Genomic DNA, 15,630 nt, shown 5'->3' on the forward strand with positions numbered 1-15,630 from the left:
TTGTGCCAAATGAGGCCCACCCAAAAGAATGAAGACGATAAAGGGTTTCTCCTAGAAGATTAATGCAATTACCATCATGTCTTGAAAAGAAGAAGACTGCAGATTTATACCCCGCCCTTCTCCCTGAATCAGACTCAGAGCGGCTCACAATCTCCTATATCTTCTCCCCCCACAACAGACACCATGTGAGGTGGGTGGGGCTGAGAGAGCTGACAGAAGCTGCCCTTTCAAGGACCACCTCTGCCACAGCTGTGGCTGACCCAAGGCCATTCCAGCAGGTGCAAGTGGAGGAGTGGGGAATCAAACCCGGTTCTCCCAGATAAGAGTCTGCACACTTAACCACTACACCAAACTGGCCCTTTCCAAGACAACCTCTGCCAGAGCTATGGCTGACCCAAGGCCATTCCAGCAGATGCAAGTGGAGGAGTGGGGAATCAAACCCGGTTCTCCCAGATAAGAGTCCGCACACTTTACCACTACACTAAACTGGCTCTCCTGGATTCTCTCCTGTGGCTCCCACTTTGTGGAATGGCCCATGGAGGTCAGGAAGGCTGATTTTAGGGTTGCCAGGTCTTCCTTGGCCAACAGCAGGAGAAGAAGGGGAGGGTATATAGAGTTGCCAGATCCAGGTTTATCTCCTTCCCCCACAACAGGCACCATGTGAGGTGGGTGGGGCTGGAGAGGGCTCTCCCAGCAGCTGCCCTTTCAAGGACAACCTCTGCCAGAGCTCTGGCTGACCCAAGGCCATTCCAGCAGGTGCAAGTGCAGGAGGGGGGAATCAAACCCGGTTCTCCCAGATAAGAGAGCTATGGCTGACCCAAGGCCATTCAGCAGCTGCAAGTGGAGGAGTGGGGAATCAAACCCGGTTCTCCCAGATAAGAGTCCGCACACTTTACCACTACACTAAACTGGCTCTCCTGGATTCTCTCCTGTGGCTCCCCACTTTGGTGGAATGGCCATGGAGGTCAGGAAGGCTGATTTTAGGGTTGCCAGGTCTTCCTTGGCCAACAGCAGGGGAAGAAGGGGAGGGTATATAGAGTTGCCAGATCCAGGTTTATCTCCTTCCCCCACAACAGGCACCATGTGAGGTGGGTGGGGCTGGAGAGGGCTCTCCCAGCAGCTGCCCCTTTCAAGGACAACCTCTGCCAGAGCTCTGGCTGACCCAAGGCCATTCCAGCAGGTGCAAGCGGAGGAGTGGGGAATCAAACCCGGTTCTCCAGATAAGAGAGCTATGGCTGACCCAAGGCCATTCCAGCAGGTGCAAGTGGAGGAGTGGGGAATCAAACCCGGTTCTCCCAGATAAGAGAGCTATGGCTGACCCAAGGCCATTCCAGCAGGTGCAAGCGGAGGAGTGGGGAATCAAACCCCGGTTTCTCCAGATAAGAGAGCAATGCTGACCCAAGGCCATTCCAGCAGGTGCAAGCGGAGGAGTGGGGAATCAAACCCGGTTCTCCCAGATAAGAGAGCTATGGCTGACCCAAGGCCATTCCAGCAGGTGCAAGTGAGGAGTGGGGAATCAAACTCGGTTCTCCGAGATAAGAGTTCGCACTCTTCACCACTACACCAAATTACAAAAGGCACTGAAAACCTCATCCTTCTTCCTCGGGAGCTCCGGGGATGGAAGGGAGTCAGGATGTGACTGCTAGAGCCCTCCCATCATTTCAGACCACAATGCTGTTTTTTTAAAGTATCTCTGAGATAATGACTGCCTAAATTAGTGAAGTCCCAGAAGAGGGAAAGCCAGGCCTTCCCCTGATGTTGCCTCCTGGCTCTGGGATTCAGAGGCTTAAAAGGTCAAGGTAGTCCCCTGTGCAAGCACCAGTCGTTTCTGACTCTGGGGTGACGTTGCTTTCATGTTTTCACGGCAGACTTTTCCGGGGTGCTTTGCCCTTGCCTTCCCCAGTCATCTACACTTTGCCCCCAGCAAACCGGGACTCCTTTGACCGATCTCGGAAGGATGGAAGGCTGAGCCAACCTCAAGCCGGCTGCCTGAACCAGCTTCCGCTGGATCGAACTCAGGTCGTGAGCAGAGGGCTCTGACTACAGTACGGCAGCTTTACCCACTCTGCACCATGCCTAGTGCCGCTGGCAGCGAAGCCCACTCCTCCACTTGCACCTGCTGGAATGGCCTTGGGTCAGCCATAGCTCTCGTAGGAGTTGTCCTGGAAAGGGCAGCTTCTGGGAGAGCTCTCTCAGCCCCACCGACCTCACAAGGTGTCTGTTGTGGGGGAGGAAGGTAACAAGATTGTAAGCCACTCTGAGATTCAGAGTGAAGGGCAGGGTATAAATCCAATATCATCATCACTACCACCTCCTCCTCTTCTTCCTCTTCTTTCTCCTCCTCCTCCTCCTCTTCCTTCTCCTCCTCTTCTCTTCTTATTCCTCCTCTGATTCAGGGAGAAGGGTGGGGTATAAACCCAGGGTGCTGCAGTGGTGGAAAAGGGCAAAACTCTGTGCTAGGGATTATTAGGAAAGGGACTGAGAATAAAATGGCTGATATTGAAATGCTCCTGTATAGATCTGTGGTGTGGCCTCATTTGGAATACTGTGGACAGTTCTGGTCACCATATCTCGGAAAGGACATTGGAAGAAGTCCAGAAGAAGGAAACCAAGATGATTAGAGGGCTGGTGCACCTTCCCTAGGAGGAAAGGCTGAAGAGCCGGTTTGGTGTAGTGGTTAAGCCCCTTGAGAGAAACCAATAATAAAAAAAGCGAGGTAGCCACTGGGGAGTTTTAATTTATTTATTCTGAAAACAAGGTTCCGGTGAAAGCATACACTAAGTAGTAGGATACATTTTCCGTTTCCGCTGTTGGCTGCATAGAAAGCACAGGGGTGTGCCTTGAGCCACCGGGACTTCCTTCTGGTGCATTTCCAATATCAGACGCAAAAGGCCAGCTTCTTGAAGGAGTGAGACCTAGCAGAGGAAAAGGAGACAAGAAGGGTTAGTGCAGGAGTGTCAAACATGCAGTTTGGGGGCCGAATCAGGCCCCTGAGCAACTGGCTGTCATCTGCTTCCTTCTCCCTCTCTCTGGCTTCCTTCTGCATCACAGCTTGCTCTGCCAGGCTTGCTCAATTGCACAGGAGCTACAGAGCAAAACCTCTATTTTCTCCATTGGCTGAGGCTCCTCTCTCGGGAAGGCAGAGCTTGCTCTGCCAGCCTCTCTTAATTGCACAGCAGAGCTACTGAGCCATGCCTCTCTTCCTTCTATTGGCTGAGGCTCCCGCAGCCCCCAGGGGAAAGAAGGAAAGAGCCAGAGCTTCCTTTGCCTAGTTCCGTGGATGCCATGGGAGAAACTCAAAGAAAGCACCTTTAAGATCAACTACTGCTAATGTTTTAAGCATGTTTTAAAGTTTTTTTAAATACGTATTTGTGTTTGTGTTTATAAAATTGATATCTCTTCTACATAATCTAAATAGGTACACACATGGCCCGGTCCAACATGACCCGGCCCTACCAGACATGGAGAGGGACGGTGGCTCAGTGGTAGAGCATCTGCTTGGTAAGCAGAAGGTCCCAGGTTCAATCCTCGGCATCTCCACCAAAAAAAGGGCACAGGCAAATAGGCATGAAAAACCTCAGCTTGAGACCTTGGAGAGCCGCTGCCGGTCTGAGAAGACAAGACTGGACTTTGATGGACCAAGTGTCTAATTCAGTAGAAGGCAGCTTCATATATATTTGGGGAGGGATGGTGGCTCAGTGGTAGAGCATCTGCTTGGTAAGCAGAAGGTCCAGGTTCAATCCCCGGCATCTCCACTCAAAGGGTCCAGGCCAAGTAGGCGTGAAGAACCTCCGCTTGAGACCCTGGATAGCCACGAATGGGGCCGTGGCTCAGTGGTAGAGCATCTGCTTGGTAAGCAGAAGGTCCCAGGTTCAGTCCCCGGCATCTCCAACTAAAAAGAGTCCAGGCAGTAGGCTTGAAGAACCTCAGCTTGAGACCCTGGAGAGCCACGAATGGGGCTGTGGCTCAGTGGCAGAGCATCTGCTTGGTAAGCAGAGGGTCCCAGGTTCAATCCCCGGCATCTCCAACTAAAAAGGGTCCAGGCAAATAGGTGTGAAAAACCTCAGCTGGAGACCCTGGAGAGCCGCTGCAGTCAAGGGAGGGACGGTGGCTCAGTGGTAGAGCATCTGCTTGGGAAGCAGAAGGTCCCAGGTTCAGTCCCTGGCATCTCCAAAAAAGGGTCCAGGCAAATAGGTATGAAAAACCTCAGCTTGAGCCCTGAGAGCCGCTGCCAGTCTTAGAAGACAATACTGACTTTGATGGACCGAGGGTCTGATTCAGTATAAGGCAGCTTCATATGTTCATGGCCCGGCCCAACATGGCTCGGCCCTACCAGACAAGGCCCGGCCCAACGTCTCATTTATGTCAGACCCGGCCTTCATAACAAACGAGTTCGACACCTCTGGGTTAGTGCTAGGGCTGCCAGTCTCCAGGGAGGTAACACAACAAAAAATGCAAGCGGGTGACCAATTGACTAAGAAGGATATAGAAATCAGCCCAAGTGTCCAAAACATGGACATTCAAGTCCCAAAGCAGCGTGGGGACGAGCCAATCGATGAAGTACTTGTTTCTTTCCAGGCTTCGATTCAATTATACAGATTCTTTACACACTTTTCAAAAAAGAGGGAAGCGGAGCGTCTCCAGCAGCAATTTCGCATCGGCTACAGCTCAGTATGAGGCTTCTATGTACTTCTTAGTAAAATGGTCACTGGTTTGCATTTTTTTTGTCGTATTATCCACTATAGTGACCTCTCTCGGATTGTATTCAATCTCCAGGTCGAGGGGGGTGGGTGGGAGGCACAGAGCCTCCACGTCAGCCAGCCTCAAAACCAAAGTAACAGGAATAATTTTTATGAAACAGTAATAAAGCTCTTCAACCAAGACACATCGTTAGTGGCGCATCCAAGCAAGAACGGCTGCCCCTCCCGGTACCCAAAGTCTCTTTGTGACGCTATCGAAGCAGTTTCTTCAAGCAAGAGGGTCGGGAGGAAACATCCCACATAAGTACTCTTAAAAGAGTCCAGTGCTCCAACTGTAGAATTCTTTAATTCGATGCAGCTTCAATTGTATTGAAACGAAAGAGAGCAAGCGTATATACTGCCTGGATATGAAGGGTACTAGAATTTGATTATATGAAGCTTGTCGAAGCCTACGTGAAACGAGGATACGTGTACGGCCTCGTTGCTGGATATTACTGCCAAGTTGCATTGAATTAAAGAATTCTGCAGTTGGCCCACCGGACTCATTCAAGGACAGCTCTGCCAGAGCGATGCTTGACCCAAGGCCATTCCAGCAGCTGCAAGTGGAGGAGTGGGGAATCAAACCCGGTTCTCCCAGATAAGAGTCCACACACTTAACCACTACACAAAACTGGCTCTCAAGAGACAGACACCCGGTGAGGTGGGTGGGGCTGAGAGGGCTCTCACAGCAGCTGTCCTCTCAAGGACAACCTCTGCCAGAGCGATGTCTGACCCAAGGCCATTCCAGCAGGTGCAAGTGGAGGAGTGGGGAATCAAACCCGGTTCTCCCAGATAAGAGTCCTTGCGCTTCACCACTACACCAAACAGAGCTCTGTATTTGGTAGACTCTGGGCCCATCCAAGCAGGTAGTTCTTACTCTTCCACGCAGCCTCATCCTAATCATCGATATACTCAAAGGGCTCCGGGGGCTCCGGTTCCTGCTCTTCCTCCTCGATCTTTGGCCCGTGGGCGGCCACTGGCTCAACCAGCTCTTCTGTGTCCTCGCTGGTGTCTCGCAGGACGATGATGCCGCCGATGGAAAGCTGGGGAAAGAGAAGGTACACGGTCAGTCCCTGGAGGAGCCCAAAAACAGAAGCACCAGGAACTACCAACTAAGCAAGAACTGATACTAGAGGCAGCTGAGTGTCATGAGCCCTGATGAGGGGGAGCTGGAAGGGTTAACGGACCAGGAAGAGTTGTCTACCAGCTCCTCAGCCGAATCTCCAGCAGCTGGCCCATCAATCACTCTCCCCACATTCCAGGCACCACACCAGCTGCTGACAATCAATCTCCTCCAAACTCTCCCCCTCCCATCTCAAGAGTGCAGAGCCAGCTCCGGAAAGAACTTTCAGAGCGAAGACATGAGGCATGCCGGTGCTTCAGATCTCTCAGTCCCGAGTTCTAGAAGAGTCATGGCCACCCAGGGGGCAGGCTGATTGAGGCTCCCATATAACTCACACCCAGGACTTGGCAACCTCGTGGAAGCAACAAGTCGATCCTCTGGCATGTATCCACGCTCCTTCCTGATTCCAGATCCTGACCTGCTTGAATTCCTGGGCACCCTGACCCCTTTGGCTTTTGGACACTGACTTCTGATTCCGGTTTGCGATTTTGCTTTGGTGACTTGGCCCCTGCTTTACTTCCTGGACTTTGACCTTGGACTGGCTTTGGACTCCCGCCTGCCTGCGCTCTGAGAATGTGACACTGAGCTGGATTATCTATCTTCTCTACTGAGAGGCAAGACGATGGAAGATGCTAAAAAGTATTGGGAACCACTGTATGCGTGGCTTGACACTTCTGCTTGAACTCCCAATTGCTGTCATCCAATGAAAGTTGCTATTTTTCATTTTTTTGTACTCGTGTTATAATTGACACGGATGTATATAAGCTAAAACTTACAGTATTTACTCTTTATTTCAATGTAACTTGAATCTTTTTGAATTGTCTCCTATATGCGACTATAGAGAGCCCCGTGGCGCACAGTGGTAAAGCTGCAGTACTGCAGTCGGAGCGTTCTGCTCACGACCTGAGTTCGATCCCAGCGGAAGCTGGTTCAGGTAGCCGGCTCCAGGTTTACTCATCCTTACGAGGTCGGTAAAATGAGTACCCATCTTGCTGGGGGGAAAGTGTAGATGACTGGGGAAGGCAATGGCAAACCACCTCGTAAAAAGTGTGCTGTGAAAACGTTGTGAAAGCGACGTCACCCCAGAGTCAAACACGACTGGTGCTTGCACAGGGGACTACCTTTATTTTTTTATATGGGACTATGATATGCAGAATGTAATTTTTCTACAATCATACGCTTGTTCCCATTTCCTCTCTCCCTACCTTTCCATCCCCTTTCCTTTTATTATAGCTCTGATAAAACGTTTGAACCGAAAGCTGGGTGAGGAGGAGTCGCCTTTCCTTTTAGCGGTGGATCGCAACCGCATGACCGGTTTGGCGGTCAGGTTATAAGCCAGGGGTGGCCAACGGTAACTCTCCAGATGTTTCTTTGCCTACAACTCCCATCGACCCCAGCCATTGACCATGCTGGCTGGGGCTGATGGGAGCTGTATGCAAAAAAAAAAAAACATTCAGAGAGCTACCGTTGGCCACTTCTGTTATAAGCAAGCTGCTCTAGAGATGAGTGGATGGGCTGGTTTCCTCTCTTCCTTGGAGCTAAATTCTATTGGCTGGTGCCAAAATGCCATGCCCCCCATCCCATTCCTGCTGCCTGGCAGTTGGCAGTTCAGGGAGCCCCACTGGGCACTATGGCACCCCTTGACACCTCTTCCTGACGCCCAAGTATTTTCAGAAAGTGGTGAGGCCAGGCGAGGCTTCTGATAGGCCAATGGAGATGTCATTGGCTGTGTGGATTTTTAAAAATGTAATTTTGGCAACAGCCGGCACCACAGCGCGACCGGCCCGCAGCCATTCCGTGGAAGCAAGATTCACCGAAGCGCAATACAAAATATAGAATTTATATTAACGGTGCAAAAAGGTCAAGGTAGTCCCCCCCCTGCGCAAGCACCAGTCGTTTTTGACTCTGGGGTGACGTTGCTTTCATAGCGTTTTTATAGCAGACTTTTTTACAGGGTGTTTTGCCATTGCCTTCCCCAGTCATCTACACTTTCCGCCCAGCAAGCTGGGTCCTCATTTGACTGATCTCGGAAGGATGGAAGGCTGAGTCAACCTGGAGCCAGCTACCTGAACCAGCTTCCGCTGGGATCGAACTCAGGTCGTGAGCAGAGGGCTCCGACTGCAGCGCTGCAGCTTTACCACTCTGCGCCACGGGGCTCTGTGTAAGGCAGTATAAATTCTTGATACAAAGAAGAGAAATGCATCTACTCGTTGCAAACACAGTAACGTATAAATCGCAATAGCCACATTTCCAGGATTCTGTGTAGACCAGGGGTGTCAAACTCATTTGTTACGAGGGCCGGATCTAACATAACTGAGACCTTGTCGGGCCGGGCCATGTGTTTAAGATTTAAGATTAATTTAAAATTAGGTAGCAGAGATTAAAAAAAAAAGATTAAAGGACAAAGACAAAAATGAGTAAAGATTTTTTTAAAAAACTTTAAACATGCTTAAAAATTAGCACTTGTTGACCTTAAAGGTGCTTTCTTTCTGTTTCTCCCATGGGATCCAGGGAGCTGGGCAAAGGAAGCTCTGGCTCTTTCCTTCCTTCCCCAGGGGACCAGGAGGGGGAGGAGCCTTAACCAATGGAGAAAACAGAGGTTTTGCTCTGTAGCTTCTGTGCAATTGAGCAAGCCTTGCAAAGCAAGTTGAGATACAGAAAGAAGCAAGAGAGGGAGAAGGAAGCAGATGACACCCAGTTGTTTGGGGGCCTGATAGGAGCCCTCGGGGGGGCCTGATTCAGCCCACGGGCCGCATGTTTGACACCCTTGATGTACACAGTGTCTCTTTAAATCCATGTGCTGTGAAGCTCCTCCAGAAAAAAACATCCAACTTCAATGTGAACAGACCAACATGTGCAATAATAACCGATAAATATTCTGGAGCTCTGCACTTTAAAGAGATTTCACAGAAAACCAGATAGAGAGAAAGAACTTGGCCATTGCGATTTATGGGTTACTGTGTTTGAAATGAGTAGATGAATTTCTGTTAATGGCATTAAGTATTTGTACTGCGTTACATTGTCAATATAGGGTGTTTTTACACTGACAGTTTGTGACTCTCTATCACCACATTGGAAACTCACCTTTCACATCAACTAACGTTCTCACAACTATTTTGCATTGTTGCTGCCCGAAGCATCTACATTTGTTTCGGTGAGATGAATTCCGGCGCAGCTGCTGTAATGTTTTTTTCTCAAAACTAGTTTTGATCCGGTCATTGCTCTACAAGCGTTTCAAACTTGCATTGTAGAACTTTTCATGCGTTTTAAAAGATTCCTCCAAAAGCCACAAGCTGTAGCAATTTGCATGAGAAGTGACAGCACTTGAAATTTTTTACATATCATTGCTTGCCTCATCTTGTAATTTAAATGTGTATCGTTTTTGCAGTGTTTGACACCATTCCCAAGCAATCGTATACATTTAAACTAAGCACTGGTATTCTGGCTGCCCTCTGATCAGAGACCAACCCCCCCCCCCAAACTGAAACGCTTTCAGCAGGAAATATAAAAGTTTGGCTATGCAAAATGAGCGCAGCAAATCCACCAATGTAAAAGGAAAATAATTAAAGCGGAATGGTGGCAGGCGATTTGGAGATTCTAAAACTCCGGAGCAAACAGAATGTAAAAACACCCTTAGATTGTATATTTGCAACGGTTTTTCAGTGAATCGTGTTTCCACTGCCATTGACATGGAAGCCTGTCTAGAGTTCACCGGCAGCCATTCCGGAGCAGCTGTTCCGAGTCAGGGACTCACGGTCTTAAAGGGCTGGTAGCGGCAGCTTTCTGGCATGGTGAGGACCTTCAGCTGGGCGGGCATGACCCGGGCCGGGTTGTCCAGCAGCTGAAAGGAGGGCTCGGGCTCCTTCTTCTTCTCCTTCTCGTCCTTCTTCTCCGTCTCGTCCTGGGAGAAAGAGGAAGGGAGACTTTTGTCAAATCCGGCTGCACAGCTGTTAACTGCATTGCCTTTGCGGGCAAGCGTTCAGCCAGTGCTGTGACAGATGCACCGGCTACCTACTGAGTACCGGATCCGCTTCAAGGTACTGGTACTGAGGTTTAAAGCCTTGCGCAGTCTGCAACCAACATACCTGAGGGACCGCCTTTCCCCATATACGCCCCAGAAGTCGCAGCACCTCCTGAGCACCCCTGGCCCTAAGGATGCCTGGCTCGGCTCGACCAGGGTCAGGGCCTTTTCAGCCTTGGCCCCTGCCAGGTAGAATCCCTGTGGAGATGCCCTATCTGAACTACTGCCATTTTGTAGGGCCTGCAAGACGGAGATGTTCCACCAGGCTTATGGTTGAGGCAGAGGGCGTCCTATTGTTCCATCATTTGGCCTCACTTGGGGGGACATCGTGCCCTTACGGTAACACTGTACCTTATCGCAGCGCTATCGCCATCACTTAAATGTGGGCTTATAACTGGCTACTTGACATGCTGCGCCTTTTTTCGCCGATGGTGCATTTTATTTATTGGTTATTGTTTTTACTGTTTAATTTAATTGCGGTATTTTAACTCTGTTTAATAGCTTCGTACTGTTACTATTATATGTTGCGATCCGCCTTGAGCCCAGTTACAGGAGAAGGCACACTAGAAAACCACAAAATAAAAATAAATAAAATAAATAAATAACTAGAATCCGTTGGATCAGGCCAATGGCCCCTCCAGTCCAACACCCTGTGTCACAAAAGAACATAAGAGAAGCCATGTTGGATCAGGCCAATGGCCCCTCCAGTCCAACACCCTGTGTCACAAAAGAACATAAGAGAAGCCATGTTGGATCAGGCCAATGGCCCATCCAGTCCAACACTCTGTGTCACATAAGAGAAGCCATGCTGGATCAGGCCAGTGGCCCATCCAGTCCAACACTCTGTGTCACATAAGAACATAAGAGAAGCCATGTTGGATCAGGCCAATGGCCCATCCAGTCCAACACTCTGTGTACAAAAGAACATAAGAGAAGCCATGTTGGATCAGGCCAATGGCCCATTCAGTCCAACACTCTGTGTCACATAAGAACATAAGAGAAGCCATGTCGGATCAGGCCAATGGCCCATCCAATCCAACACTCTGTGTCACATAGGGGCCAAAAAACCCCCCCAAGTGCCATCAGGAGGTTCACAAGTGGGTCTAGAAGCCCTTCCACTTTGCCCCTCCCCCCAAGCACCCCCAAGAATAAAGAGCATCACTGCCCCAGACAGTTCAATAATGTACTGTGGCTAATAGCCACTGATGGACCTCTGCTCCATAGCCAAACCCCTCTTAAAGCTGGCTATGCTTGTAGCCGCCATCACCTCTTGTGGCAGTGAATTCCACATGTTAATCACCCTTTCTCTCATGTTCTTATGTCTGCGGCAGTAATACTCTGTATTCTTGGTGTTTGGGGGGCAAGAGTGCTCCCATGGAACTCTGGCTTATGGAACTCTGGTCCCGCTGGTGGGACCTCCTGATGGCCCCTGGGGTTTGGCCACTGTATGACAGAGAGTGTTGGACTAGATGGGCCACTGGCCTGATCCAACAATGGCTTATGTCTGGGGCACCGATGCAATGTCTACTTGGTGTTTGGGAAGCAACAATGGGAAGGTTTCTGGCCCTGCTGGTGAACCCTCTAATGGCACCCGAGTTTTGGCCACTGTGTGACACAGAGTGTTGGACTGGAAGGGCCTGATCCAACATGGCTTCTCTTATGTTCTTGTGCCTGGGGCAATGATACTCTGTATTCTTGGTGCCAGTGGGGCCAGGACACGAGAAGCCCTCCCACTGTTCCCACCCATCTCCCCAGCAGCAAGAGTACAGAGCATCACTTGCCCAGACATAAGAACATAAGGGAAGCCATGTTGGATCAGGCCAGTGGCCCATCCAGTCCAACACTCTGTGTCCACACAGTGGCAAAAAAAGCCAGGTGCCATCAGGAGGTCCACCAGCGGGGCCAGAACTCAAGAAGCCCTCCCACTGTGCCCCCTCCCCAAACACCAAGAACATAAGAGAAGCCATCTGGTCCAACACTCTGTGCCACATAAGAACATAAGAGAAGCCATGTTGGATCAGGCCAATGGCCATCCAGTCCAACACTCTGTGCCACATAAGAGAAGCCATGTTGGATCAGGCCAATGGCCCATCCAGTCCAACACTCTGAGTCACATAAGAACATAGAGAAGCAATGTTGGATCAGGCCAATGGCCCATCCAGTCCAACACTCTGTGTCACATAAGAACAGAAGAGAAGCCATGTTGGATCAGGCCAATGGCCCCTCCAGTCCAGCACTCTGTGTCACATAAGAACATAAGAGAAGCCATGTTGGATCAGGCCAATGGCCCATCCAGTGCAACACTCTGTGTCACACAGTGGTCAAAACCCAGTGCCATCAGGAGGTCCACCAGTGGGACCAGGACAGTAGAAGCCCTCCCACTGTGACCCTCACACACACCAAGAATACAGAGCATCACTGCCCTAGACAGAGAGTCCCAACATTGTCGGGGTGCCCAGTCAGCAGGAGCAGAGCAGCTTGTGGAACGTTCTGTGGAGCTTCCTCTCCCATTCTTAGCTCAACGAGGGCATTTTTCTGGGCTGTAAAGCTGTCTGGTAAGATGCAGAAACGGGGAAAGGGCTGGATTGATGGTCCTCGGGCAGTGGGAGGAGCTATTTCAGGCACATTTTGCTCTGCATACATACGTGGCCTTCCTGAAGCCTCGTTAAAATACCTCCGGGCATGTGTCATGTTTCCCTGCTTGCTGGCAGGTACGCTGCAGGGTCGCATGTTTGGACAACATGGAAGGAGGCTGTAAATTCCCAGAGACTCGGGTCTGGACAATAGCAAGCCGGGAGCCGAAATGCCAACAAGAGCAGCCACTGTTGTGTTGGGCCTGTGTGTGTAGCCAAAAGACGCTGGCTCATATATCTGGGTAGCTCTTTGCAAGCAATTGACTCTCAGCCACTGGAAAATGGAAGTGATTAGGCTGCCTTCACCTTGCAGGTAGGGTTGCCAGCCTCCAGGTGCGTCCCAATCAAACATCCCTTGCTCTGAATAGCACACAAGTCAGAGACGTTCAAGACGCACGGAACAAAAACAGGGAGAGCAGGACATCCCCAAGGCATCCCACAAAATACAGTTCAGAAATTAAATCACAGTCCACTCCAAATTTCACCGTTTCCAAAAGTTCACGTTAAAGGCGGTGTGGGTGTTCTCTGTTCAAAAAAATGCTGAAATCATGCCATTCAATGCTTTTAGTCCCAAAGAAGACTGGAAAAACTTCCCAGAGAGGAGGGACGGACGGAAGGGAGGAGGGGAAAGAGGGAGGGAAGGAGGGGGAAAGGAAAAGAAAGGGAGGGAGGGGAGGGGGGAGGAAGGGAAGGGAAGGGAAGGGAAGGGAAGGGAAGGGAAGGGAAGGGAAGGGAAGGGAAGGGAAGGGAAGGAAAGGAAAGGAAAGGAAAGGAAAGGAAAGGAAAGGAAAGGAAAAGGAAAGGAAAGGAAAGGAAAGGAAAAGGAAAGGAAAGGAAAGGAAAAGGAGGGAAGAAGAAGGGAGGAAGGAAGGGAAGGGAAAGAGGGAGGGAAGGAGGGGGAAAGGAAAGGATGGAGGGAGGGAGAGGAGGGGGGAGGAAGGAAGGAAAGGAAAGGAAAGGAAAAGAAGGAAAGGAAAGAAAGGAAAGGAAAGGAAAGGAAGGAAAAGGAGGGAAGAAGGAAGGGAGGAAGGAAGGGAGGAAAGAGGGAGGGAAGGAGGGGGAAAGGAAAGGGATGAGGAGGAGAGGAGGGGGGAAGGAAAGGAAAGGAAAGGAAAGGAAAGGAGGAGAAGGAAGGGAGGAAGGAAGGGAAGGGAAAGAGGGAGGGAAGGAGGGGGAAAGGAAAGGAAAGGGATGGAGGGAGGGAGGGAGGGGAGGAAGGAAAGGAAAGGAAATGAAGGAAGAAGGAAGGGAGGAAGGAAGGGAAGGGAAAGAGGGAGGGAAGGAGGGGGAAAGGAAAGGGATGGAGGGAGGGAGGGGTGGGAGGAAGGAAAGGAAAGGAAAGGAAAGGAAAGGAAAGGAAAGGAAAGGAAAGGAAAGGAAAGGAAAAGGAGGGAAGAAGGAAGGGAGGAAGGAAGGGAAGGGAAAGAAGGAGGGAAGGAGGGAGGGAAGGAAAGGGATGGAGGAGGGAGGGGAGGGAGGAAGGAAAGGAAAGGAAAGAGGGAGGGAAGGGAAGGTGGAAGGAAAAGAAAGGAAAAGTAGGGAGGGAGGGAGGGAGGAAGGGAAGGGAAAGAGGGAGGGAAGGAGAGGGAAAGGAAAGGAAAAGGAGGGAGGGAGGGAGGAAGGAAGGGAAGGGAAAGAGAGAGGGAAGGAGAGGGAAAGGAAAGGAAAGGAGGGAGGGAGGGAAGAAGGAAGGAAGGAAAGCCTTCCAATCTCAGCACTGTAATCCAGAAGGACAAGCTGAGGTGTTTCCAGACTATACCTACCACTTCCATTTTTTCCTCCTCTTTTTTCTCTTTTTCCTTTTCTTTCTCCTTCTTCTTGGCTTTTGCAGTGATGGACAGCACAGCAGTGGACACCTGTGTGGGACAACGACAGAGCCTTTCCGCAAAGCGCACCAAGAGACACACGCAGCTGGCGGCTACAGACTGGTCCACAGGGCCCAGGGTATGTTAGTTAGCGGTGCCATCCACAACGCTTCTGTGGGCTCTTTCAATGGCCTGCTGTTTTTATACTTCCTGGGTTTGACACGTTTTCAATCTTGAATCCTTTAAACCTTTAAAGCCCTCCCTGGCTCGGGGTCAGGGTATCGGAGGGATTGTCTTCTCCCATATGTTCCTGCCTATAAACTAAGATCCCAGGGAGAGGCTCCCTGGCCTGTCCCATCAATCAATGAATCCCCACTGGTGGGTATACAAGAGAGGGCCTTTTTGGTGGCAGCCCCGCAACAGCCTCCCAAAGAAGGTGCACCAGGTCCCGTCACTGTCAGTCTTCAGGAAGCAGCTGAAGACAGCTTCGTTGAGGACTGCATTCCATTTAAGCAGTCCTCAACAGTGATTCTAAATTCTGTTTTTTAAAATTGAGTTTATGCAGGACGTTTTTGGTAGAAAAAATCCAGCAGGAACTCATTGGCATATCAGGCCACACCCCTGATGCCAAGCCAGCCGGAACTGCATTCCTGCTAAACGCACACACACACACACACACACGAGTTTATGTATTGCCTACAGTACACTGCTCTGAGTTCCATACGGAAGAAAGGCAACTAATAAACATCTGAAATAAATACATCAATAAAAGATTGCGGGTTTACACTTGACACTTTTTTGCAAAAAGATATTCTGGGATACAGAACCTTTCAAGAAGAGCTGTTTTGGGCGCATAACAGAACTCTGCACATGTGGTGAGATCTACGTTTTACAAAAGAGGGTGCGTATCTCTAATTTAAATTTTTTGTTAAGTTTGAATATAAAAAGGGTAGGAAATGCAGGGTTACGGAAGCAAAAAAAAGGAAAGGGGATACGAGATAGAAAAACCGCTCTCGATATTTCTGAGAAGAGAAACTGTCTATAACGAAACAGATAAACGACTTTTTGCTTTCTCCCTCTGCTATAAATAAATAAATTAACGTTAAGGATTAAGGAACTATATTTACCTTTTACGCTTGCGTTAACTGTTATATTGTTAAACCAACTAGTTAGCTTTTATTTTAAATGATGTTAAATTTAACCAGTCAGCTCTGCTTCGGGGTTGCTTCTTCTGCTTTTCTCATTTGTATGTACCGACGACGATAAGTTCAGATTTACATCGTAAGCTACAGAATAGCTCAAAGCATAT

At 49.8% G+C, this 15,630-nt stretch overlaps 1 protein-coding gene across 1 annotated transcript in view; it reads right to left on the reverse strand.

Annotated features, from left to right (window-relative positions):
* Window positions 1-2,727: 2,727 nt before the first annotated feature.
* The window catches only part of LOC132574479 (26S proteasome non-ATPase regulatory subunit 1-like), a gene marked incomplete at its 5' end in the record, with an annotated part of 261,677 nt that continues 248,774 nt past the window's right edge, over window positions 2,728-15,630 (reverse strand). The window contains 4 exons of the mRNA XM_060242832.1: window positions 2,728-2,915; window positions 5,617-5,782; window positions 9,617-9,763; window positions 14,280-14,372. Of these exons, the coding sequence (XP_060098815.1) occupies window positions 5,636-5,782; window positions 9,617-9,763; window positions 14,280-14,372 (387 nt within the window). The remainder of the gene's footprint in view (window positions 2,916-5,616; window positions 5,783-9,616; window positions 9,764-14,279; window positions 14,373-15,630) is intronic.

The sequence above is a fragment of the Heteronotia binoei genome, chromosome 6, assembly GCF_032191835.1.
Source record: "Heteronotia binoei isolate CCM8104 ecotype False Entrance Well chromosome 6, APGP_CSIRO_Hbin_v1, whole genome shotgun sequence".
In the NCBI taxonomy this organism is placed as follows: Eukaryota; Metazoa; Chordata; class Lepidosauria; order Squamata; family Gekkonidae; genus Heteronotia; species Heteronotia binoei.